General features: G+C 39.2%; 1 protein-coding gene across 5 annotated transcripts in view; it reads left to right on the plus strand.

The window, feature by feature from the left end:
• The window catches only part of ZC3H12C (zinc finger CCCH-type containing 12C), a 69,813-nt gene that overhangs the window by 8,579 nt on the left and 33,259 nt on the right, over positions 1 to 27,975 (plus strand). For 2 of the 5 annotated variants that reach the window (XM_084621754.1, XM_084621750.1), the window contains exons 1-2: positions 10,650 to 10,728; positions 17,663 to 18,426. In XM_084621754.1, coding sequence (XP_084477880.1) covers positions 10,705 to 10,728; positions 17,663 to 18,426 — 788 coding nt within the window. In that variant the 5' untranslated portion in view covers positions 10,650 to 10,704. Of the gene's footprint in view, positions 1 to 10,649; positions 10,729 to 14,209; positions 14,337 to 17,662; positions 18,427 to 27,975 lie in introns of those variants that run through there. The other 3 variants (XM_084621752.1, XM_084621753.1, XM_084621751.1) reach the window with 2 other exon arrangements.

Below are 27,975 nucleotides of genomic sequence, written 5' to 3' on the forward strand. Positions count from 1 at the left end.
TTCATAAATACATAGTTCCAGACTACAGGCCTCAAGGGTATGCAGTCTTTTAGGGTCAGTTTTCCTAAAAGTGATTATTTCTCCTAGGCAATGGCTTTAGCTGGGCTTGGGCAGTGGCTGGACGATCTCATTAAATTCCAGATACCAACATGGTACAGATTGGGCACATTGTGTTTCTCTGGTCTGTAGAGCAAGAAGAAACCTTGTATAAAACTACTTGTAGCACCAGTGGCTAACTTCATATATTTATCCTTCTTCCTGTTCACTTAGCACTTGCACAGGCTGTTAAATTGTTTACTTGCGTATAGGTGCACTCAGCAAGGTGCAAACATTTTTCATTTCTCTGGGATTGTAAAAGAAAACAGTTTTCATTCTGATCTTTAAACCAAAAAGTTTCCACTGAACACTGTAAGTAAGGATTGATACATCAACTAAAATGAGAGCAGTTATGTGGAAAGTAATCTTGCATTTAATGATAGATATTAAAATTTTATGTTGCTAAGAGAGTTAATACATCTGAATGTTAATAACTTTGCAGTTTCTGAACTGAACATGTCACATGCATTTGTCATTGTCAGAAGATTTAACTGCATGACAAGTTTGAACTTTTAAAAGTAAGACATTTGAGTTTAGAGCAAAAGAGTGTGAAATATTATTCTTAAGGAGAAGCATACTCTGTTCACAGCCCTGGAACTCAATCTGCTTGTGTCCCCCTTTTTTTTTTTTTTTTTTTAAATAAAAATTCTCATTAGGTTTAGACTGACTAATCATAAGAAAATTCAACCCAAAAAGAATCTGAGAATTTTAAAGTTGGAAAAAGAGCAATCAGGTGGTGGTGGCAGAGTTATGATGTACTAGATTATTTTCAAAAATAAAGACTTTTTTATTCCTTAGTTTATCTTAAGTTTATCCTAGAAATATTCAGAATGTCAAGTCTGATCCTGAGTTACTTCCGAGAAGTCTTTTTGTATTCTATGGCTACAGTAAATCCAAACAAAATCTGAGGCTAAATAATGGCTAGATACATTGTCAAATGTATTTTTAAAGGCTCAATATACTCATTTCTTTGTTTAGATTTAGAACGAAGTGGTGGGGGGGCAGGGAGGGAGGTGAAGAGAAACCCACTTAATACCAGATCTAGGTGCCTGCCATACTTTTAAAGTTACATTAACAAGTCCCAGCACCTTCCCAAAAATAATGAACCAGAGAAAACAATCAAATTCAGACATCCTGACAGTACCTTACCATACCCCCAAATTTCCAACTTTATTGGGCTTCTCTCTCTCTCTCTCTCTCTCTCTCCTCAAAAGTCTGGGTAAAGAGATGGACTTTGCTGCACACTCTGGCTATTTCACTCCAAGAAAGGGAGTAAATTCCAAAGTTGGAAGCCCCTCATGGAGGATCCATTGCTGGAAGCTGTATCTGAGGAAACTCCAGCCCAAGCTGACAACTGCAACAGTATAGCTTGGGTAGAAAGGTGGTGTCTCAAAGAGGAAGGACCAAAGCCATTTAGGACGTTAAAAGGCCAAACCAATACATTAATCTCCAACCAGAAACCCTGGAGCACTGCTGTCATGTACTTCTGACAAGACACATCACCTAGTAAGCAGGTGGCCACATTAGAACTGAAAGACTCTGGAACTTTCCACACACTGCAGCAGCATCCACATGGAAGTTGTTGCATGGCATACTGGTGTGCTGTAGAATTACATCCTGGCATGTTGTGCAGTAGCGTGCTGTGTAGACAAGCCCTAATATTTTCTGTCACATTCATTTCTGGCTTTTTTTTTTAAGGGATAGTTTTCCAACACAGATGAGCTCGGTAGCCCTAATATAGTATAATGGATGTTATGTAGGGTATCGAGCTCTTTTAAATTGTTTAAATAATGAGAATGCTCTCTCACATAACCATGTTGGTTTTTCTTCTGACAGAACAGTTTGAATAAAAGCATTCTGTTAAGCATGACAGTTATACTCTATACAGTTGTAGATATTGGCTGGTTGCCCAATATTGTCACAAGGAAAGTTAATTAGACACTTCAGTTTTTCATGTGCAGAAAGTATACAAACTGTCCATGTGATTCATTCTGAACAAAGGAAAAGATCAGCATCTAACATTCATCAATGAAAATATGTTTGTTTGTTTTTTTTAGAAAGTGTGGTGTTTTGAAGTGTAAATAGACACTCTTAAGCAGTAAGAAAATTGAAAGACAAGACTGCTGATTTTCTTTAACCAAATATATTCAGGCAGTGCTCTGATGCACACCTTTCTGTGTGGTGATCTAGAAATACATAGAGAAGTTTTCTCTACTGATATCTGTGAGAATAGTCACTCAATAGCTATCTGGATTAGTGGATTTTTGTTTTTGTTTGTTTGTTTTTTGTGTTTTTAAATTTTGTGTTGGAAAATAACTAGTTAAAATATGGGACTCTGAATAAATATTTATTCTTATGAAGTGTAACAATGGGATGTTGTGTGCCACTCAGTTTATTTTTGTCCTTCAAGGGGACATATTAGTTTGAAATTTGGTCAATTAAAAACAGTGAGTTAAAAGTTGTTCTACTTTGCTCTGAGTCCCACTAACAACTTTTGAGTTTCACTGTAACATTTGCCTGTTTTTAAAAAAACAAAAAAAACAAAAAACACCTCTCCCTTGCCATTTTGTGAAAGACTCATACGAGCAGGGGACTGCCTGATCAGGCCCTGCTCCTACAATTGGATACTCACAGGTGGACTTCTGTGCCCACATGAAGCCCTACTGAAGTCAAGAGAGCTCTCTGTGGGCACAGGGATCTACCTATGCAGGTTCAATTACAGGCTTAAGACCTAAATAACTAACCAGTAGAAATGGTGAAACCAACTATACACTAAGTGTACAAAGTAAACTAAAAGGGAGAACTTTTTCCTCTAATCTCTTCCCGTTGTAGTAATTTTAGACATTATTCCTATAAATAGGAGGTAAGCATTTTCAGACTGCGGTTTTTAAAAGTTGATTGTGTCCCTTTAAATAAATACAGTGGTTGTGAAGGATTATTTTTCTAACCATTAAAACAAGGTACTTTGGTTCAGTTGAAATGAAATCCCCTGTCTGAAAGGTTATGTTCCGTTTCACTTCAATATGACTACTGTTACTTAGTGGTTTCATTGCAACATTCTGGGTGAAATTCTGGCCCCATTGTGGTCATTGGGAGTTTTGACATTAGGTATGTCTGAGCTGGAGCTGAAAGTGTAATTTCCAACTTGGGTAGACACTCACATGATAGCTTTAATTGAGCTATCTAAAAATAGCAGTGGTGGGACAGGCTAGCTGCCTTGAGTACAATCCCATCTGAGACTCTAGGTACGTACTCGGACGTTTAGCTTGTCCAGTTGCCTGTGCTGCTATGGCTGTTTTCAGTAGATTAGTTTGATCAGACCTAGCATGTATCTGTCTACCACAGCTGGAAATTAAATCTCCAGCTGCAGTGTAGAGGTACCCATAGATTTCAGTGGAGCTGGTTTGCACCATTTAATTCTCTTATTCTGAATCTTTTTCATGCAGTCAGATATTGCTTAGGGCATGAACAAGCCTCTGCCATTCCTTCCTATCCCGGGCCACTCTTTGCATGTCCTCTATGTTGTTAAGTCCCATGATTTTTCCTTCTGTGAATGGTGTTGGACAGAGGAATTTTTTCAGTCAGATCCTTGTACATATTCCTTTAGTTGTTGTGACCCAGCTGGGAAGGGGGATTACAGGAATGCCCTGATTCTGGTATGCACATTGTGGTTCAACAATTAATATCATGGGAGGTCTTAAATGAAAGCCAGGGTCATAATGGTCATTAATATCATTGTGAAGTATATGTACAAATACTATGTAAGGAGGTGTGTGTGTTAAAGTTTATATCAAAGTAGAGTTGACAAACATCTAGGATGAGTGCAGATGAAGGATTATAAAATTTTCAGAAAGGAACTAAGAGATCCTTATTTTGGATAAACTTCAAAGGTTTGCTGTACTGTGTTTAGGGAACAAAGATGACATCCCCATCATCCTTCACCTAGGCAATAAGCAGGCAATGCATTTACATTCATCTCACACAGCGTTGGTTCAAACATTGTAAAGGACATTTTGGGGTGAGATAAATTTCTTAATTGAACTGGCTAACCTCCATCTAAAGTTTAGTCTCTAGAAAGTGTTATATTTGTATATGTAACTTTTTTGTTTCCATTATCATCACCCACTATCTTTTGAGTCTTTGATGATAACCTTGTTGTTTTCACTATAAATAGATCTTAGTGCTGGGTATTAAGCCAGGTGCTGATCCTGAGTTGAATCATATAAGCTGGTGTGTACACTGATCTCTTGGGGACAGCATGCCTCACATTTCTGTGAATGTTCAGTGGATAAGGGGCTAGACACTAAAGGGGAACTCTTCAAAGGGACTTAGGGACGGGTGCATTTATTGTTAACCTACAAAGCAAAGTAAGAGCTGACAGCCCTGAGGAGAGTGCTTGGCTGACTAACAGGCTGGTGGTGTGGGAGTTGACACCCAGTTAAGCAGAAGCAAATCTCCCTCTCACAGCTGCCCAACGGAATGTCTGCCATGGCAAAACTGACTTCATTCTTTATACATGTCCCAGGTATTTGCTTTTTGAAGGCATTCAGACATACTTAAGTATACCTTTGGATTTTCAGCTTTCAAATTCATATATTAAGATGGAAATAAAATGCGAGTTAATAATGTGTAGTTTCGTCTTCAAACTGGTCATTTTAAATTTTTTTATAAATCTTTTTTAAACTGGTGAATGCAGCTGCCACCTTGCCAATTCATGACATCATTTCTTTCTGGATATCTCCATTGGCTTGTACATTACTGCCAAGGTATGTGAATGGACTCACTCCTTGTAATGTTTGAGTTTGGGAGCTATTGGGATTCTCATTAGAATTGTTTTTTCATAACTGATTATTAAACCTGTCTTTTTGCTACGCTGGACAGTCTTTTGGTCTTTGTTTTCTCATTAGTTTAGCTGTCATTTAGAAATCAGCAAAATCTATATCTTCCAGTGTACAAGTGAAGTTTGTGTTGTATTGTTCTACACTTTTTCACGTAGTGAAATCAATGACATTGCCAAACAGGAGCGGTGAGAGAATGCATCCTTGTTTGACACGAATGTCTCTAATAAATGATTCACTCAAGTGTGTATAACTGAGCAAGCTGCACCTTGATATAAAGCCTTGATGATGATGATTTTTGTTGGCAAAACTTCATGATGTTCCAGAGTGAATTGTAATGTAGGCTGTCAAATGCTTTCTTAACATTTTCTTACGGCATGGTGCTTACTGATGGATGACTAGGCAGGTATTTTAGGCCCTGATACTGCTGGCAGCTCTGTGTGGCCAGGCCATTTACTTTGATGGGTCCGCACATGGGCATAGCATTGCTCCTACAATGAGCAGCTTGCATCAACAACAGTGCAACAGTTTGGGTGTCTTAGTCTATGTCTGCACTGCAATTAAAAACCCAGGCTGCAGTGTAGACTTCCATGCTCAGGCTGCAGCCTGAGCTCTGGGACCCTCCCACCTCAGTGGGTCCTAGAGCCTGAGCACAAGTCCAAGCCCAGCAGTCTACGCTACAGTTAAATAATCCCTTAGCCCAGGCCCCATGAGCATGAGTCAGCTAGCACAGGCCAGCAATGGGTGTCTTAATTGCTGATATACCCATAGATCACAAAGATTTTGTGTGCTTTAACAGGTCTTTCTTGGAACCCAATGGTCTCTAACTATTTGAGGACTCTTTCATACAGAGGGCCTACGGTGATACATATCCCTATCTTACCAAGTTACATGGATGTATAGAAATGGATGAATCTCCTCTCCAAAGCCAAGATATTATTTGCCACTTTATTTTAATTCAAGCTGTGGTTATTTTAGATTGTTAAAGTCCTTTAATATTTTTACCACAAGTAAGAGAAGTGGCTCTGAATTTAGAAATAAGCAACTGAGACTATTTAGATGAAATTTTAAAGACTGAATGGCAAAGAGGGTAAATTGAGTGCTCCCTTTGCCTGTGAATCTTGCTGCCTTATTGAGGCATTTTGCATTAGCCTTTGTAAGAATCGGAATATTAGAACCAGTGGTTCTGGTATTTCAGTTCTTAAGAATTGTTCTTTCTTAGAAAATAGCTTGGAAATTACAATTTCACTTCCTCCTTGCCTAGGGAAAACTGTTGCTCATCTTTGTCATAAGAGTGTATAGTTATCTTGATTGGCAGGGACCTTTCTGCTATTTAGTTCATCCCACAGCATACCGGTAGTTGTAGGATTCATTTTGTAGTGCAGATCTGCATGTGGATTTAGTCTAGACAGAAGATTGCTCAGTTTTGAAGGTGATGCTCTAAGGTGCTGTATTTTGAATGTTTTGCACCTGTTGAGATATTGGTTAGTGATCAACAAACACTGACCAGATGGCCAACTCCTAATTTTAAGAATAAAAGGTTCTTTTCTGGAGCTGCCAAGTGCAACATTAAATATATGGATATTTTTGTAATGCAACAATAGTCAGATATTCTGAATTCTGAATGCTAAAATCAAAATCTTTCTATTTGTCTCTGTTTATGTATATAATGATGTGTGCTTAACTTGTCTTCTAAAATGTATTCTTGCGGAAACAAAATTGTATTTTTGTGGATTATAGTGGCCTTGGTACAAGGTTATATAACAAAGGAAACAACATGTTGTTGGGATAAATCACATTGTTTCTAGTACTTTGCTGCAGCAATACTTTTAGCAGGTTGAAATTACTGGAGGACTGTGACTTCTGTACATTTTGAATTAATATAATTTTCTTTTAAGTAAGCTTTTGTTTTCAGCATGTTTTGAAATAACAAGAGGTTGCTAGAACTAGAGGTCTGTGATGGACATTTTTTATAGTAGTGATACCCTGATGTCACCTTACCTCCATTTGGCCGCTCTATTTAAGTTTTGCAGCTGCTCCAGCTCTAGCTCTATGGGTCTTTCGCCTCTTCCCGTGCAGTTCCTGCTCCTTCCCCTGGCTGTGTTTCCTCCAGGACTCTAGTATTCTCCCCCCTGTCTTTTTGTGTGCTACTCTGAAATCTCTTTTCATCCTGATGTCCTCCAAAGTTAGTGAGGGCTAGTTGTCTGTAAACATCTTATGTTGTTTGCATGGTAGTCTATTTAATGTTTTAATAAAATAGTGCTAGGAACTTCATGATGAGCTTTGATACAGTTTCTGATCTCTCTAAAGAGCAAGAAAATAGAATCATTAGCCTCTCCAGATGGGTAAGAGGCTACAAGTCGGAGAAACCGCTATGCATGCTGCATTTCAATGACCAGCTATAATCTTAATTTTCTGTATTGTATTTTAAATATAGCAGTGGGAAATGGCTAGACTGGTCAGTTTGCTGGATCTGAAGGTTTTAGCTGCAGAAGAAGAGCTTTCTTTGTTCATCTGCTGTGTGTACTTCCTAGTAATGCCATTATAGCCTGTCACAGATGTGACAGAGATCCTCATTGTTTCCTCTTAAGGTTTCTTTGTTGCCCTCGTTGTTCTCAGTAGGAAATCTAGTGTACTGGTTAAAACCTTAATATGAATGTTCTTCTGTTAGCATGAGCATGATTTGATAAAATGGTTCTGACACCTCTTAAATCTTGAGCATTTCCAGTTTATTTTAACGAAGTTTTGAGAAAATTATTCGGACAAGAAAAATATTGAGACTGATTTGAACAACTGACTAATGTTTTTACATAATGTAAAATTGCATTTAATTGCATTTAATTTTAATGTAATTATATTTTGTTAAAGTAGTTTACACTGGCTTACTTAAAATATAACCTACTGACCTATTTGATATCTTAAACACCTAATTTGATCTTGGTCTTTTGTCAAAGTTGCGCTACACGATTTTCCAAAGTAATGCCCGCATGGAGATGAACCAAAGGTAACTTAAAGTAGCTTCCTTTATTTCAAAAAGGCATGGGATCTGGAAAGTTTTTTACACAAGAAAATAGTGAAGGGGTGACTTATACCAAATGGTAACCTAATATTTAAAATAACATTAAAGTTAGGTCATCCACCTGCACTAATGTGCATTTTTGTTATAGAACAATAAATATGCTACTTGTATTATACTACCAAAGTTCTCCTCAGTTCATCGTGCCTGTACTTTGACTGCATCATATGTCCCTTTTGCCAAAATAAGCATTTCTGTCACCAGGTACAAAGTGTCTGTCTCGCTCTGACAGTGCTTGAACTAAAGGCTAGCAAAGTTATGCTGCTTGCATGTAAGGTCAGTGCCTATGACTAGGTAAACCAGACTGGCTTCTTATTTTTCTTACAGATGTTTTAATATGCTTAACATTATCCAATACCAGCAACTGAGATAGTCTAAATACCACAGCAGGGACTGATTAGCTTTTTCAGATCACTGCCTTTATTTGCTGTTTGCAAAGAAGCTTAATCCAGTGCTGGAGACCAGGCTTCCTGCTGTGCACTTGGGTAGCTTTCTCTCATTCTTTGTGTTCACAGTGGCAGAAATTAGTGAGAAGACTTCTCCTGCCTCAGAATTTAAAACTTCAAAATAGTAATGATAGTAGCTGTTCTTGTGGGTGTTTAATGGACAGTGTAAAGAGATTGTATTTGGTTGGATTTTTGGTTTGCAGTTTTCTAAATTCATCTGCTGCTATCCCCAGAAGGGTTAGGTGCAGAAATGTATGCAGTGTTAGATTTTGCACTTGATAGTATTTGCTTTATATCGGTAAATCTGGACATCTGATAAACTTTTGTCGTACGGCATGATGACGTGTGGATTCATTTATTTTCCTGAAACATTTTAAAATTCAAATGCCTGAAATTAACCATCCTAATAATAAACTATTTGTATTTTGGGTGCCCTCTGAACCACAGCAAATGGTCTCAAATAGATTTCCTCAGCCTGTGAGAATAGACAAACAGATACTTCAGCTTGATTTTCAGTATTGCTTATCTGCTCATTGAATGGAACTGAAAGTCATTTAATATACTTGTACCTCAGCCTTGATTCATCTGAACTGAGCTTTCCTGTGTAAAGTTACTAAAAACAAAGGCCATGATTTGAAAGTCTGAGTTTTGGTCTGCTTTCTTACCAAACACCAAAACTAGACATTGGGCTATCTGTAGGATCCAATTATTTGAGGGCGGGGAGAAGGGGACAAGTGGGTATTCTGGGGCCCATGCCCCCTGGATGTGGCTTTCTTTAATAAAAAAAAAAAAAAAAAAAGTGACCAGTTGCTAGTTAGAGCCATAGAAAATCTTAGATTTTAGGAGTTTAAAAAAGTATAATTGGGCCACAGTATCAGTATTTACAGTGATTTATAATTTATATGAGGGAAGAAGACTTTCCAGTCTTCTACTGTTCCATTGCTTAACATTGGATAGCTTTGTACATATTTTGGCCTTTCTGACAATAACTCGAGGCCCCTTGAAGGTCAATTGGTGGGGGAAATGTACCCTTTGCCTCCCTGGTAGCTACATGACAATGGCCATGTGCTAAATGTAGTAAATTGAAGATCTTTTATTAATAGAAATTTGTTTTGGACATTTTCTTTTAGCTTAGAAACATTCTGCCTCCACAAGGAAGAAATATTTTAAAACATGCTTACCTAGTGACTTAACTTCCAAAACATTTATTTAGATCATCTATACACACTGCAGGAAACCAGGGAGATTTCTGCTTCAAGTGTAAATCTGTAGAATAAGATTTTCTAATTACAAAAGCATGAACATTGATGACTGCAACAAGTAAATTTATTATTGCAGTGGTGCTATCACCGTTCCTTTTCCTTTGTGTACGTTCTAATGCCATTAGTTAGAAAAATCCCATATTTGATGCTTGAAATTGATATTTTTGCAGTTTAATAATTTATCAAAACATTTTCCATTGAAACTGAAATACTCTAAACATTGTATTTGGTTTTAGTTGTGCATAAATGCAAGTTCATCAGGCTTTTTGGTACATAAATAAAAGTAAAGTTTCAGGAAATTCAGAGTGCTTTTGAATGTATTTATGTATAATATTGGCTCCTTAACAGACCTCCTGTTGCACTGCATCGATAATGATTTATTTTATTAACAGAAAAAAGAGAATACACACAATCACTGCTGTGATATTTCTATATTTTTAATTTTCCTAGCAAAAGCTACAAGGTTTTTGTAATAGACTTGGCTATATCCTTTAGGTTTTGTTTTTTATAGAAACTTACAACTTTTACTACTTAAAAATAATTCCTTTCTTTGTTTCATGTATTAGAAACAATGAGGAAAAGCTGAAGTCTGCCCAAGCCAGGTGTTTCTTGTTGGCAGCCTGCTCCCTAATGACTCTGGCGCTCATACAGCAGCTGCCTGCTAGTCTCCTTTGTATGGCCTATTGTTGCTGCACACCCCTCGTTAATACACATGCTGCCTGGGGCAGACCCTGAGAATGACATCAACTTGCTTATCTTAGAAACCTACAAACCTGATGCAGGGTGGGGAGGTTGCCTTGCATCTGCCTGGCCAACTAATTGTGAATTCTCTGGCCTATGATTGGCTGTTGTTCCACTCAGTAATAGGTTAAGCAAAGACATTGCCATTCCATCTGTTCAACCATTCATTGTTCTGCTTGCTTGCCTGGAAGTCTGCAGCTGAAATCGTGTTAAGGAGTTGCTTCTGGAACTGCTACAAGAAACCAATGTCTCTGTGTTTTCCAGCTAACGTAAGTATTTGGACTACTCTCTGCAGGGATTGAAAAGTTTCACCATTCTAACACTTCAGTACATCTTCTGCGTTCTGAACAAAATAAATAGCCATACACTTCACAAAAACTCCAAATTTTGGGGGTGTCTTAAAAAGAGAGAGAATTTTCACCTGAAAAATAATTACGTGAAGGGGTGATCTTTAACTTGATACATTCTGGAAGGAACTTGTTAGGGGCATCAATAATGTGTATTGGTGGGGGTTGGAAATGACAGTCAGAACTCTTCAGGAGAATTAGATTTTCTGCACCCTTTGGGTGACTTTGACTTGAGTTTCAATGTTTTATCCCTTGTAAATATGCAATAATTGATAGTTTTTTCCTTTGGAAAAAAAGTGTTTTATAGATTTGCCCATTTGAAACATTTGCTAAGATTAGGAGGAACATCACGTGGGGACAATGTGTGAACTTAAAGGGATGGATTTAGGGCAGGATATAACATTAGTTCTTTGGGGCTACTCTCAGGTGATAACATGATCCATTCAAAGCCTCTGTGCTTTCAAAATCATTTCTACATTTATAAAATTAGCCAACACATTATTGTGCAGTTTTTAATCTATTTTGTTTTATATTTTGGGTTCAGATATTAGGTTGAAGAACACATACAATGTACACTCCATGAACCAGTGTTCCAAGGATCCTCTAAAGAAAAAACACTACAAAGACATTCATATACCAGTTGGGAGGGAAAGAGGGCACATAAAAGGGTTAAAAAGAGGTTTGCATTTCTACCACATGCCCTATTGTGTGAACATATGCATAAGTCTATTGAAAGTTTTCAGAAGATGGGCAGGCCACCAGTTGCTGGTCTCCTGCAGTTCCAGTAGACATCTGTTGCCCCAGAGCATTAACCAATCTGTTCAATGGGACATCCTTCCTTTGTTAGACAGAGTGATGCAGACAACAGTACTCCTTGAAATACAATGGTAATTAAACATACAGAAACTACTGCAGGAGGTATTTATTACATATTCATTATTTTATTTTCATTGTTGCAATATCTTTGCCATTTGGGAAGCTAGGACATTTGTTTCTATATTGGTATTCTGAAATTCTGTATGACAAACAGTTGTGTTTTTTTTTAATAAGCTGTGGTCTAAATATTTACTACTTGCTGCTTAGAAGATCTAGGAATATTTTAAGTATTGTGTAAAAAACCAAACTTTTTCACTGTTGTAGGATTTGTCTTTAAAAACTTGGAAGCTCTTTTAAGAACACATGCCATTGCTATTATAAAAATTTGTCATAACACACTGTTTCACTTATTGCTTTTTGTGCCATGTAAAGTTTGCATTAAACTATTTTGAATTTCAGCTGTAATTGTACAACTTTCATAATATTAAAAGTTTAGATCTATTTGCACCTGACCTCTTGAACAGTAGAAATGTCTAGTTCAAAATTAATGTTGGTAGTTAGTGGGAAATGGTTTTGCTACTGAATTTGAAGAACAGTAGATGGAAAAAGGTTGCAATTCTGTAACATAATGGCTTTGTATTCCTCCACAGTGTTAAATGTAAACCCCTGACTTAACAAGTGTGTTTGATAAATGGGCGTAGTATTTGATGATGATAGTAATCCTATAATAATGGAGCCTGTTTAAAATATGAAGCCACATTTGGTTTTATAGCTTTGGGGGAGGAGGGTTATGGTTTGCAGGTTTTTTGGTGTAAAGAGTATAAGTACATATGTATTCATAAGTTAAGAACCCTTCCTTTTCAGTGTAATGATTGGATTGTTGTTTATCACACAGAATAGCCAATGGAGATTACCTATTTTTATATTTAAAATTTTTATAAATTCAAAAACTATTGTTTAGTAGTTTTATTGAAAGCATAAGAACTAAGTACAATAATTTAGTTAATAGGTTTATTTCTTTGGTCACTCATTTTGTGGTGTTACACTTTTTATTTTTATTTTATATATAAATATAATTGTATCAACACATATATGGCACTCAAAATAGTTCATAGCAAGTAATTTCATCTAGATTACATGGTATCTATAAAGTTTTCTTATAAACCATGGTCTCAGTATAAGAGTTTTATTGTAAATGACAGACAGAGAGCTTTTACGTTTTTATGTTACTCCTTGAACAAATTCATTCTCTTTATTTCTTGTGGGCTTCATTATGCTGTCAACAGGTGCATTAACATTTGACTGAAAGAACCAAAAATAATTTAGGTTAGTTTGCTCAGGTAGAGTGACTGGCATTTCTCCCTTCACTATCTAGCTCAAAGTAAAATAATAAACTCTATTAGGATTTAATTATGATATCTAATTTTCATTGTTATAATCAATGAATATTGCCTAGGACTTTGTGTTGGGAGCTCCCAAGCCTAACATTCTAAGGAGGTGCTGCAGCAGATTATTTGCTGCCTATCACAGATGCTGTAGAATTTGTCTGAACATACATAAAACTTGCATGCAGGTCTGACAGCAGGAATGGTATGCTGCTTATGCAAAACTTAAAGGTCATATTTCAGAATCCTTATGCTTTGTGGTTGTAGTGGAGTCAGATATTAAAATACTAGTTAAAAATAACAATAGTATGCTTAAGTCAATTAAATACTATTTTGTGGGTTTTGAAAGCTGCAACTGCTGTAGTATCTCTTTGCAGAAGAGAAGGTTACTCACCCAGTGCAATAACTGAGGTTCTTTGAGATATGTCTTTTTGAAAGAATATTATGTTTATAGTTAAGATAAAACTTTAACGAGAAACAATTAGAATATGACATCAGGAAATAACAATACATTAATCTTAACTAATCTAAATGCATGTCCAGATAGTGTCCAAAAGAAAAGTAATACTTTTAGTTCAGTGCTAAAATGGTATTTCACAGTACATGGATTTGGGCAGTGACCCATTATCTTGGCGTATTCTATTAGGGCAATACATGAGCTGACCCAACTTTTCACTCCAGCTTAAAAATGTTGCCCATTAAATATACTTCCTCTAGTCAGAGCAGATTGTGGGGTTTATGGAACAATGATGTCGGAGCGTCCAGATTGGTTTGGCAGCTGCATTGTTCTCAGAGGGTAAACCAGACGCACTTAAGTCCCGGTCTTTTTCATAGGCTTTTGTTCATACCAAATTATTCTTTCACTGTGCTAGCATTCATGATGGCATGTTAAAGGAGTGCATCCTAGCAACTAAAGACTGGTTGCTAGGCAGCCTAGCTTCCAATAGGTTTTTCTTGTTTAAGACACTTTTTGGTGGCAGTTCTATGAAGGCCACAGTGTGGGTTTTTAACTGTATCCTTTTATTGAGATACTGTTGTGATTTGTTACTGGCACTAGGCTATCCAGTGTATTACAGTAGTTAATAAATCACCAAGTGTAAAGGTTCACTTCCTAAATTCCCTTTGTATTTAATCTGCAGTATTGCTTGAACTCCTAAAGATCCCTATAAAGAAAATGAACATTGACTGATATACTTCAAGAGACAGCATCACAATCGCTCTGCCTTTTAACTAAATCAGGTCTATACAGAAAAATATTTTCTACTTCTATCAGTCTAAACTAGATTAAACTGCTGGAAAAAAATTCTCTTTGGTTACAAACCAAAAATGGTAAGTTATCAAGTAGGACAACTTAGTTAATACAGCTATTTACTGAAAATCTCTACTGCTGTGGAGATGTCCTAACAATGCATTTAAAAACTTTTTTTATTAAATCATGGATGGCATTTTCATTTCTCTCACATTTGTCTTGAGAGAAGTCTTCATGAGTTGTCATATCTATATTCTGCATACTTTTTTTTTCCCCCAGCAAAGGAAATAAAACTCCGCAAATGACTCAGTACTCTTAAATATATACTACTAACACGGCTACCAGTCTGAAATATATACTATTTATTTATCGGGGCGGGAGGTTTATTTATTCAAATGGAAGAAATTTTGTATCTTGGGTAAGTTTAAACTATGGATAATTGTTAATAGAATGGAGACAATGGAGTTGTGTTTAATACAATGATTTTTCTCAGTGTGATTTCAATAATCGGGTTTGTGGCCATGCTATATATGACATTCAAGCACTGCCTTCTGTATATGTGTCTTGCTTAATTTTTGTCCTGCGTGAACTAGAAAAGCTGTTGTTTTTCTGTTTCATCCTTATATTTTATTTTTTAATAACGGAAACAGTTCTGCTTTATGCCAGAATTCTCTTTCAAGAGAACAAAAAGTAAAGGAAGTAATAAGTTCCTTTTAAACAGATTATGGAGATAATTTTTCAAATATCTATTTCCTCATAAAAAGTTATGTTAAACTACAATAATGTGAACTCCTCTAGTAAACTTGGGTGGGTGGGGTTTTTATGAGGCACAGAAAACCACAATCTGCTTTATTCCATATCTCCTATATACCATCCATCTCTGCATTTAGGCCCTGATCCAGCAAAGTACTTATGCACATGCCTAAGCTTAAGCATGTGACTAGCCACATTATTGAAATTAATATTTAAGTACTTTTCTGGATCGCTCTCATTTACTTCAATAGACTTGGAATCAGCCCATAGTTCCAAGTCTTGTTCTTCTGACTAAAAAAAAGCTACTTTGAGAATATTCAAAGTGTTTCTTGATTGGCCTGGACTTTATAAAGGAATTTAGGAATGTGTAGGGATGTTTACCTGACTGAATGAATACTCTGTTTCAGGATTCATTGGACTATATTTATTCTATGATTAACCCATTTTCTGTAAGGTGGCTTCTTAAGCATATTTGCCTAATTAGTGAAATATAAAGAGGAACAAAGGGGATCCAAGGAACTATAGACCAGTCAGCCTAATTTTGATATCTGTAAAGTTAAAAATTATTAAACAATCAATTTATAAGCACCTAGAGGATATTAAGTTTTTAAGTAATAGCCAATATGGATTTGTCAAGAACAAATCATGCCAAACCAACCTAACTTCCTTGTTTGACAGGGTTACTGGCCAAGTGCATAGAAAACAAGCTATAAACAACATATATCTTGATTTTTTTTTAAAGTAAGCCTTTTAACACAGTTCCACATGACAGTCTCATAAGCAAACTAGGGAAAGTGGTCTAGATAAAATTAAGAATACAGTAGTGTTTGTAAGACTGTACTTAAAGAGTAATTATCAATTGTTTGCTGTCAAACCGAGGCGGGGGAGGAGTATATCTAGTGGGATTCCACAGAGTTCTATCTTGGGTCTGATACAATTCAATATTTTCATCAATGACTTGATGTTGGAGTTGAGAGTATAATTATTAAATTTGCAAATAACACCAAGATGGGAGCTGTTGCTAGCATGTTGGAGGACAGGATTAGAATTCAAAATGACCTTGACAAATTGTAGAATTTGTCTGAAATCAGCATGTTGAAATTCAGTAAAGACAAATGCAAAGTGCTACACTTAGGAAGGAAAAATCAAATTCACAACTATAAAATGGGAAATAACTCAATACTGTAATACTTCAGAAGATGATCTGGGGGTTTTACTGGATCACAATGACTATGAGCCAACAATGTGAAGCAGTTGCGAAAAAGGGAAATGTCATTCTGGTGTGTATTAAAAGGAGTGCCGTACATAAGACACCAGTGGTGGTATCGCACTCTACTTAGCATGGTGAGGTCTCAGTTGGAGTTCTGTGTCCAGGTCTGGGCACCACACTTGAAGAAGGATGTGGATACATTGCAGTGAGTCCAGAGGAGAGCAACAAAAATTATAAAAGGCTTAAACAACTGGGTATGTTTCGTCTAGAGAAAAGACGACTGAGAGGGGACCTGATAAGTCATCAAAGATGTTAAGGGGTGTTATAAAGAGGCTGGTGGTCAGTTATTCTCCATGTCTACTGAAGGTAGGAGAAGAAGTAATGGGCTTAAGCTGAGGCAAAGGAGATTTATGTTTGATATTAAGGAAACCTTTCTAACTATAAGGGTAGCTAAATTCTAGACTAGGCTTCCAAGGGAGATGGTGGAATCCCTGTTATTGGAGGCTTTTAAGAACAGGTTAGACAAACACCTGTCAAGGATGGTGTAGACATACTTGGTCCTGCCCTGATGAGGGAAGCTATACTAGATGACCTCCTGAGGTCCCTTCCGACCCTACCTTTATATGATTCGGTGATGATATAGTAATATGCTAGTTCCCTTGTATTAAATGGAATGTCTAAGCCACTTAGTATAAAAACTTTTCCATAGCAGTACTCGTATGTTTTATAGCTGCATTTCTGATTTATTACACTGTTTAGTAATATTATCTTTGAGAGTACGTCCACAATGAAAAATAAAAAACCCACAGCAGCAAGTCTCAGAGCCCAAGTCAACTGCCTCGGGCTCACAACAGAGATGTTTACACTGCTATTTTTAGTCCCATAGGGCCAGTGTAAGTCAGCTGACCAAAGGTCTGAGACTCTCAGCCACGTTTTGGGGTGGGAGGGTGGGTTGGTTAGTTGGTTTTTCTTTTGCAGTGTAGACATACCCAGTGACAGAATATCACAGTTACTTTAAATCTGAACAAAAGACTCCTGTTCAAGTTAACATTTTCTAGTGTCTGACCTATACAGCTACTTTATTTTCAAAAACTTTTAAGGAAAACCAGTTTATATAAAAACTAATTTTTGAATGTATTCATCAGTTTAGATGTAAATGCTTTTTGAAAATTGTTGAATAATAATAATAACAACAATACTCTGTTAATCAACCAGGATTGATTTTATTGGAAAGTTCTCTCTGTTTGAAGAAGTGTGTTTACATGCAGCAAGTTTCATACTAGTTTGTTTACAAATGCAATCAAACTTTAAGTGAAGAGGGAATTTCCTCGAATGTGAAAGTATTTTTAAGTTGGTAAAGAAACGGAGTCCCAGAGGAAACAACAAGAAAACCCAAAATAAAATAAGTGCTAACTAGTTACAACCATTTTATTTCTTCTGTAGGAATACGGGACACTTTATATTCAGGAATACAGGAAAAACAGCAAAGTGGAGTCGAGTACATGCAGCAGCTTCATGGGCGTGAAGGATCATCTGGGGCATGACCTAGGCCATCTTTATGTGGAGCGAACTGACACACAAATAAATGCAGTTGGATCTTGGTCAATGGTGGAGAAACCAACAATGGATAAAGTTAACTCTAGGAAGGAAGATGCAGATAAGGAGGCATCTGAGGAGACGGGAAGCTCCAGCTGTGATTCAGAAGAAAGCACAAATTCTGATAATGAGTCAGAGAGACTGAATAACATTACAGCAGAATCACATCTACTACCTAAGACTCACCGACAACTGTGCAGGTCTCCCTGCTTACAGCCCCACGTACAAAAACGTTATGAAATCTTACAAGATCTTAAAATAGAGGAGGCTCAGATAGTATCTAAGGAAGTAAAGAAGCCCCCTGATGTGGTAAAGGAATATCAAACCAAACTGGAGTTTGCACTTAAGTTAGGTTACTCTGAAGAACAAGTTCAGCTTGTGCTAAATAAGCTTGGCACTGATGCTTTAATCAACGATATTTTGGGAGAACTTGTCAAACTTGGAAATAAAACTGAGACTGACCAGCCTGTAAATAATGTCAACACAAACATAATGCGTGAAGCATCTTCTATAGAGTCTCAGAGGTCTGAGTCTCCACTTCAGGAGGATGTGACTGAAGATGGAGATAACCTGAGGCCAATAGTTATTGATGGCAGCAATGTGGCAATGAGGTATGTGGCAATGAGGCATTGATTTACTGATACATTACATTACCTATTATATGGAAATTGCATTATCTTGCCCAGTTAGAACACTGATGTGCTGTATGATTACACATCTATAACAGTACATTGGTTCTCATTTGCATAATCACAGTGTGTTTATTTTTCATCAATACAATATGCAAACCCCTGTATTCAAAGGGCCATTAGCCAGTCAGAGTGCAGAGATTTGCATTATCAGTAATTGCAACCATATATTAATTATGCAGATCTCTCTACTTTGGCTATTATTAAATTCTGTCCATTTTGATCAATATTAATTGTAGATCTGGAAAAATGAACAATGAGGGTGGGCATTTGATAAATGACATGAAATTACTATCATCTCTTGAAATCAGAGAAACCTGTGTGGAACTTTAGAGGGACCTAACAAAGCTAGGTTTACGGGCAGCAACATAATACAAGAACAAGGAAACATCCAGTGAAAGACAATAAATTCAAACCTGATAAAAGAAAATTCTTTCTTTACCCAATGCCACTAGGTATCACTGAAACCAACTGTTTAGCAGGCACCATTTCTATAAATAATTGCACCATCCAAAGTTACCTATGATAAGGTAAAATAACTGCGGTATAACCCCTCGTGCTTCAAGTCATAAATCAAACACTAATGGATTGGCTTAGTAAAAAAAAATTATCCTATTGAGTAGGCTTATTCCACAATGAGGCATCTTTCCTCTGAAATAGCTAGTACTGGCCACAGTCAGAAATAGGATACTGGGCTAGAAGTTACAGCAATTACTGAGACTGCAGTCTTCTGAATTTTAGTGACGTGCTCACAGAATAACATGTCTGCACACCTCACACACTCATCTTCACCTGTAACTGTAGATAATGAAATACTCTTAGTTGTGCATAGGAGGGAGCTGGCCTTCCTCACTGGTCAAGAAGGAGTGGAGGAGGGAAGTATTGAAGATAATGGGATGAGAAACGTCAGAAATCAAGGTGGCCATACTTTCTGTGGGCGTATGGATGAGGAATTATTTGGTAGTTAATTGGAGCACAGGGATTTATACTAGCCAATCCTACCATAGTATTCAGAAGGAAAAGCCATTTCAGCATAGTAATAATTTGAGGATACTTCTTGTTTGCTTCATAGTAAAACTTGGTATAAGAAACTTCAGGGCTTGGGGCATCTGAGTTTATTTAGTTCATGATCGTAATGATCTGGTAAACAGAGTATTGTCAAATGTAATTTAAGTATAGATAACTCTAGCAACTGGATAATTTCAGTAGATTTAAGTAAAAGCAATTAACCCATAAATGCAGGTTGCTACCTTCTTTCCAAACTCTGAATGCTAGTATTTCCTATCCGCTCACCTTTTAATTTCTTTGGCCAACTTGCACATCTGTTCAGTTTTCTCCTAATTCTTTCCATGTGATATGCTGTGTCTTGTTTTTTAGCTGTCTCTTACGATATAAAAGAGCTGGATTGTAAATACTGAATATGTTCAAGTTAACATAACAAGTAAACAGTATTCTAACACTCTAATTAAAAGCGATCCAGAGACTTCTGAAATACATCCACATTTTGATTAAAACTTAATTTTACATGGTTACAGAACTGCTTTTATAAAATGTTTAGAAGTGTCCTTTTTAGCAAAAACAGAGTGCCATCATAGTTTTGCTCATTGTTGGTTTATTCCTTCTTAGTGCTTTAACTGTTAGAGCCAAATCCTCCGCTGCTCTGTGACCGCTTTGTGCTAATCTGGTGATGCAAAGATGCCATAAAGATGGTTGAACCAATGTTAAGGGTTACCTCTGTGTACAGGAATTCTCAGATGGTATAGAGCCCTTCTCCAGCACTTGGGGCTTGACTGGGAAAAAGAGGGCATTGGTCAAGGGATCCCTGTGCTCTGAGTATCCTGAGCAGTAATTCCTGATGGCCCCTAGGTGCCAGAAGCAGCATCTCTAATCTGGATCTGGTTACTGACCCAGCATTAAAGCTGTATGAGGGGAGCAATACTCGCACACTTTTTATAAACCTCGCTTCCCTACACGTTACACCAGGCGCTCCTTGGAAGCAACTGAGAACCAGGCCATCCATTTTTAATAGACACTCAACTCTTTATATAAATTCAGACATGCAGACCTTCCTATGTTCAGTTGTTGCCTTAACCACCTCTGTGAAATGAGACAAATTTGAGTGTGTGCTGTGCTTCATAGAACCCAATTTTATTAAAACAAGTATTTTCGGCAGCAAGATGATGCACCGAAAAGTCGGAAGCTCGCAGTATCTTTTGTGGGTTTTCATAGCATGTAAAAGACAGTCATGATCATTATAGGGCTAGATTCTGTTTTTTACAGCCAGAAGTATGTTGAACAAGGTGCAGAGAGGCTGGGCTGTTTTGTAGTGTAGAATTTTGGATGACTTTGCCACAATTCCTCTGTCTAGATCAGTGGTCCCTAAACTGTAGGGGGATGGGGAGGGACTGCCACCCAGCCCCGCTCTGTCTGCTGCCCGGCCCCTCGCCCAGCCGCTGGCTCCAGGCCTTGCTCTGACACCAGGCCAGCTCTGCCTTCATTCCCTCTCTGCCCCCATCCCCAGTTCTGCCACCAGCTTTGCCTTCAGCTCAAGATCCTCTGCTGAGCTACCTGTGCAGTAATGGAGTGGGGGTGTGGACAGATTCCATTACTGGTAAGGGGGGGCACAACTAGAAAAGTTTGAGCACCAGTCATCTAGATGCTTCAGTGATGTGATGTGCATGAATGAGTGGTGAGTATCTGCATATGCTTAACTGGCTGTTCAACTGTCATTGCAATACATGCTTTCCCCACTTGTCATTACACCTTGTTGATTGATGCTAAGGAGCCATGATACTTCTTGCCTATTTTTGAATAGCTAGCAGGAAACAATGACTGTATTCCTGAAAAATATTGTGCATAATTCCTGATTGGGAATGAAAGATCTGGGGAGGCATCCTCTTTCTCATCTTGCATAACCCCCCGCACACACATACACTTCTCCAGGAATGGTCTGGTCTGTAGTTTTATTTCTGTGCTCTTGTGTCCACAGGCAAGAGGTAGTCACTCGATATGATAGCATTCAGCTGCTACGATGGTGGAACAGAATAGAACCTAAGTAGAAAGTACTAATTGAGCTGAGAGATCTAATAGGTGTATTAGGGAAAATACACTGTGGGTAGGTTCTGGACTAACAAATCACTAGAGACATGGGGAGACCTTGATGGTTTAAATAATGTTGCTGCCTTCAGTACATCTAAGTGATATTTTGGCATGGCTTCTCCGGTAGTTTGTCCTTTAAACTGAAGGCAGTGGATGAGTTGGTCCTCTTATATTACAGGTCCTCTTGTATTATCTTCAGATATTGGCCGAAGTAGTGAATTGGTTTATTAAAACTTTTCCTTTGGCAGAGAGGCTGGTGTCTGGTGATTTGGTGGTTTATAGTTTAGTACTACCTAATGAATGCTCATAGAAGATTTACTGGGCCACCTCCAGTTTTTTTTAATTCTCTCAGCTTTCATATTGCCATTGATTTTAGTTACTTGGGTGTAACTGCTTATGGTTAACTTCTCTCTTACACCAACACATGGGAAACTGTCATTGGAATATTCTTGCAGGTTCGATTTTTCTTTTTGTGTAAATTGTAAAACTTGTAAAAAGCAAGTCCGGCAGCTACCAAGAATGGATATTTTAAATTCCTTTGAGATTGTTGCTGCCTTCTCGGTCTGCTGTACATCTATACAAACTAACTGTAAGTGCCAAAATCCTCAAATGGAAGAAGATTGTGTCGTAAATAAAAGGTTTCTATGGCACTTGTGGTTCAAGCCTGCTGTATCTAAGCCATGATACACATGGTCCTTTCAAAGTGCTATATAAAACTGATATTGCATACTGTGAGGTGGTGTTTACATGTAGATGATAATATTACTATTTGTAATATTTTGTATTACACACATCAGTACACTTTGCCCACAGAATAAAACAGACTTTCTCCATTACTGAATAATGCTACTAAAACCTGTGTCAATATTCTCTTACAATATGAATTGCAAATTGGTTGATCGTCACTCTCCCCATGGTGCCTACATCATTTAATCAATCTCTGTTCTATATCCTTCCTTGCAGAGATACTCCAATTTGAATTTTTAAATGGGCATTCCATACTTCTCACAATATCAAAAAGTCTAAATAATCCTAAATTGCCTTTTTTTAATAAATGCACTGACAGATAATTGAGGCTAACGTTTGACCTATCTCTTGAAAACAAAATGTGTTTAATCTAATGATAGTTGTTTATACTCTAAATATTTATTTCTAAAAATTATACTACTGCAATATTGCCAACTGCAAAAGTTTAAAAAATTGAGTCTGGCCCTAACTCACGAGATTTATTTTTTAATTAAATAATGGGATTTTTTTCTGTTTTCTGGCAACTTTCTAACTCTCTGCTCAGTCCCAATATGCATGTGAAAATGGGTGTTGTCAATTTATAAGAATTATAAATCAGCCCCACGACAACTCCGCCTACCCAACCACACAACAATTCTGCACCTCCCAACCCCATATCTGCCCCTTGCCCAATGTGCATCTTTGTTCTTCTTGCTGTTCCAGAGGTTCTTCATCCTTTCCTCCCAAGCCTCATGGAGAGGCAGCTCTAGGGGATCCTCTTCTCCACCTTAACAGGACTGTGTTGCAGGATTAGAGGGGAGGAGAGAGCAGCTGGCCCATTTTTCATAGAAGTTGGAGGAGGCAGCAGAAATTGGTCTTTTTCTGCTCTCTCTTCCCTCTCCTCCATTCAGATACTTCTCTCAGCTCCTAAAGACCAGGGAGAGAGCTCTGCCTGTGTTCTGCAGTATATCACCAAGAAATAATGAAGAATTCTTGTTTCATAGGACCTGTACACTGCATGTAGTGCTTCTGCAGAGCCCAAAGAAGCAGCACAATTCATAGAATCATAGAATATCAGGTTTGGAAGGGACCTCAGGAGGTCATCTAGTCCAACCCCCTGCTCAAAGCAGGACCAATCCCCAACTAAATCATCCCAGCCAGGGCTTTGTAAAGTCTGACCTTAAAAACTTTAAAGGAAGGAGATTTCACCACCTCCCTAGGTAATGCATTTCAGTGCTTCACCACCCTCCTAGTGAAAAAGTTTTTCCTAATATCCAGCCTAACCCTCCCCCACTGCAACTTGAGACCATTACTCCTTGTTCGGTCATCTGCTACTACTGAGAACAGTCTAGAGCCATCCTCTTTGGAACCCCCTTTCAGGTAGTTGAAAGCAGCTATCAAATCCCCCCTCATTCTTCTCTTCTGCAGGCTAAACAATCCCAGTTCCCTCAGCCTCTCCTCATAAGTCATGTGTTCCAGTCCCCTAGTCATTTTTGTTGCCCTCCGCTGGACTCTTTCCAATTTTTCCACATCCTTCTTGTAGTGTGGGGCCCAAAACTGGACACAGTACTCCAGATGAGGCCTCACCAATGTCGAATAGAGGGGGACGATCACGTCCCTCGATCTGCTGGCAATGCCCCCACTTTTACAGCCCAAAATGCCATTGGCCTTGGCAACAAGGGCACACTGTTGACTCATATCCAGCTTCTCGTCCACTGTAACCCCTAGGTCCTTTTCTGCAGAACTGCTGCCGAGCCATTCGGTCCCCAGTCTGTAGCGGTGCATGGAATTCTTCGTCCTAAGTGCAAGACTCTGCACTTGTCCTTATTGAACCTCATCAGATTTCTTTTGGCCCAATCCTCTAATTTGTCTAGGGCCCTCTGTATCCTATCCCTACCCTCCAGCATACCTACCACTCCTCCCAGTTCAGTGTCATCGGCAAACTTGCTGAGAGTGCAGTCCACACCATCCTACAGATCATTAATGAAGATATTGAACAAAACCGGCTGCAGGACCGACCCTTGGGGCACTCGGTTTGATACCAGCTGCCAACTAGACATGGAGCCATTGATCATTCCCATTGAGCCCGACAATCTAGCCAGCTTTCTAGCCACCTTCTAGTCCATTCATCCAGCCCATACTTCAACTTGCTGGCAAGAATACTGTGGGAGACCGTGTCAAAAGCTTTGCTAAAGTCAAGGAATAACACATCCAATGCTTTCCCCTCATCCACAGAACCAGTTATCTCGTCATAGAAGGCAATTAGATTACTCAGGCATGATTGCCTTTGGTGAATCCATGCTGAATGTTCTGATCACTTTCCTGTCCTCTAAGTGCTTCAGAATTGATTCCTTGAGGACCTGCTCCATGATTTTTCCGGGGACTGAGGTGAGGCTGACTGGCCTGTAGTTCCCCGGATCCTCCTCCTTCCCTTCTTTAAAGATGGGCACTACATTAGCCTTTTTCCAGTCATCCGGGACCTCCCCAGATCGCCATAAGTTTTCAAAGATAATGGCTAATGGCTCTGCAATCACATCCACCAACTTCTTTAGCACTCTCGGATGCAGCGCATCCGGCCCCATGGACTTGTGCTCATCCAGCTTTTCTAAATAGTCCCGAACCACTTCTTTTTTCACAGAGGGCTGGTGACCTCCTCCCCACGCTGTGCTGCCCAGTGTAGTAGTCTGAGAGCTGACCTTGTTCATGAAGACAGAGGCAAAAAAAGCATTGAGTACATTAGCTTTTTCCACATCCTGTCACTAGGTTGCCTCCCTCATTCAGTAAGGGGCCCACACTTTCCTTGACTTTCTTCTTGTTTCTAACATACCTGAAGAAACCCTTCTCTGTTACTCTTAACATCCCTCGCTAGCTGAAACTCCAGGTGTGATTTGGCCTTCCTGATTTTACTCCTGCATGCCCGAGCAATATTTTTATACTCTTCCTTGATCATTTGTCCAATCTTCCACTTCTTGTAAGCTTCTGTTTTGTGTTTAAGATCAGCAAGGATTTCACTGTTAAGCCAAGCTGGTCGCCTGCCATATTTACTATTCTTTCTACACATCGGGATGGTTTGTTCCTGTAACCTCAATAAGGATTCTTTAAAATACAGCCAGCTCTCCTGGACTCCTTTCCCCGTCATGTTATTCTCCCAGGGGATCTTGCCCATCAGTTCCCTGAGGGAGTCAGTCTGCTTTTCTGAAGTCCAGGGTCTGTATTCTGCTGCTCTCCTTTCTTCCTTGTGTCAGGATCCTGAACTCTACCATCTCATGGTTACTGCCTCCCAGGTTCCCATCCACTTTTGCTTCCCTCACTAATTCTTCCCAGTTTGTGAGCAGCAGGTCAAGAAGAGCTCTGCCCCTAGTTGGTTCCTCCAGCACTTGCACCAGGAAATTGTCCCCAACCCTTTCCAAAAACTTCCTGGATTGTCTGTGCACCGCTGTATTGCTCTCCCAGCAGATATCAGGGTGATTGAAGTCTCCCATGAGAACCAGGGCCTGCGATCTAGTAACTTCTGTGAGTTGCCGGAAGAAAGCCTCGTCCACCTCATCCCCCTGGTTTGGTGGTCTATAGCAGACTCCCACCACGACATCACCCTTGTTGCTCACACTTCTAAACTTAATCCAGAGACTCTCAGGGTTTTCTGCAGTTTCATACTGGAGCTCAGAGCAGTCATACTGCTCTCTTACATACAAAGCAACTCCCCCACCTTTTCTGCCTTGCCTGTCCTTCCTGAACAACTTATAGTCATCCATGACAGTACTCCAGTCATATGAGTTATCCTGCCAAGTCTCTGTTATTCCAATCACATCATAATTCGTTGACTGGGTCAGGATTTCCAGTTCTCCCTGCTTGTTTCCCAGGCTTCTTGCATTTGTGCATAGGCACTTAAGATAACTCGCTGATAGTCCTACTTTCTCAGTATGAGACAGGAGCCCTCCCCTCTTGCACTGTCCTGCTCATGCTTCCTCCCGGTATCCCACTTCCCCACTTACGTCAGGGCTTTGGTCCCCTTCCCCTGGTGAACCTAGTTTAAAGCCCTCCTCACTAGGTTAACCAGCCTGCTTGCGAAGATGCTCTTCCCTCTCTTTGTTAGGTGGAGCCTGTCTCTGTCTAGCACTCCTCTTTCTTGGAACACCATCCCATGGTCAAAGAATCCAAAGCCTTCTCTCCAACACTACCTGCATAGCCATTTATTTGACGGTCTCTACCCAGGCCTTTTCCTTCCACAGGGAGGATGGACGAGAACACCACTTGCGCCTCAAACTCCTTTATCCTTCTTCCCAGAGCCACGTAGTCTGCAGTGATCCGGGTCATTCTTGGCAGTATCATTGGTGCCCACGTGGAGAAGCAGGAAGGGGTAGCAATCCGAGGGCTTGATGAGTCTTGGCAGTCTCTCCGTTACATCGTGAATCCTAGCTCCTGGCAAGCAGCAGACTTCTTGGTTTTCCCAGTCGGGGCAGCAGATAGATGAGGAGGGAGTCCTCCGACCACCACCACCACCCGCCTTCTTCTCTTGGGAGTGGTGGTCGTGGAACCCCCATCCCTAGGACAGGGCATCTCATGCCTTCTAATTGGCGGAGTCTCCTTCTGCTCCCTTCCCTCAAATGGATCATCTAGTCCACTCTCCGCATTAGTATCTGGGGTGAGAACATGAAAAAGGTTGCTTACCTGTATCTGCATTGCTGGTACATGGACGCTCTCCTTTCTTCTTCTGGAGGTCACATGCTGCCAAATTTCTTCACCGTCCTCCTGTCCCTGCTATGCAGCTTGCTCTGAATCTTCAGAATATGTCCGTAGAAGCATATCCTGACATCTGTCCAGGAAATCTGGAGTTTCTCTTATGCAATGCAGGGTTGTTACTTTTCTCCAGACCTTGAACCTTCTCTTCCAATATGGAGACCAGCTTGCACTTTGTACAGACAAAGTCACTTCTGTACTGTGGAAGAAAGACAAACATGGCACATCCTGTGCAGGTAACAACAGCTGAATGCTCACCATCCATATTACCTTCCTTCTAAGAGCTTCCTCATGTGTTGTAGTAACTACTCAGAGAAGCCTGCAAGATGAAAGCCTCAGTGGGCTCTCCCCAGGCGAACTCCCAGGCAAACTCTCTCTGTTAGCCTCTCCACTGTTTGTTCGTTGCTCAGGTGGTTTGCAGCTGACTGGCTTTTTATAACAGTCAGGCCCACTCAAGGCTCACCTGGAACAAAGCACTCCCAATTCACACTTTTCAAACAGTCAAGCACCTGGTCAAACTGACCAAGTGTCCCCGCAACAGACACTCAGATACTCACCAACACAGCCCCCCTAACGCAGCACTTTGCGGACCTCCTCTTGGACAGATCCCAGGCAAACTCCTGCTGTTAGCTGCTCCGCTGTTCGCTGGAGACAAGACAAGTAAGTACTTAGCCACAGGGAGTTACTTTTAAAAAATGAGATAATTCATCTACATGTTGCTAGTTCTACACTTTTTTTTGTCCCATTTTATACTCTGAAATTGCTTAAGTGGATGTTTTTGCTTGTTTCTTTAATAATAGAATTTCAGATTTTACAAAGATGTTTTTCTGTTAAGCAATTCCACACTTAAAATGCTCATCTGTGCTGAAAAAGATAACTTTGGGGACTTCATAGATTAAGAAAGCTGAA

The sequence above is a fragment of the Lepidochelys olivacea genome, assembly GCF_965140295.1.
Source record: "Lepidochelys olivacea isolate rLepOli2 genome assembly, chromosome: 1".
Classification (NCBI taxonomy): Eukaryota; Metazoa; Chordata; order Testudines; family Cheloniidae; genus Lepidochelys; species Lepidochelys olivacea.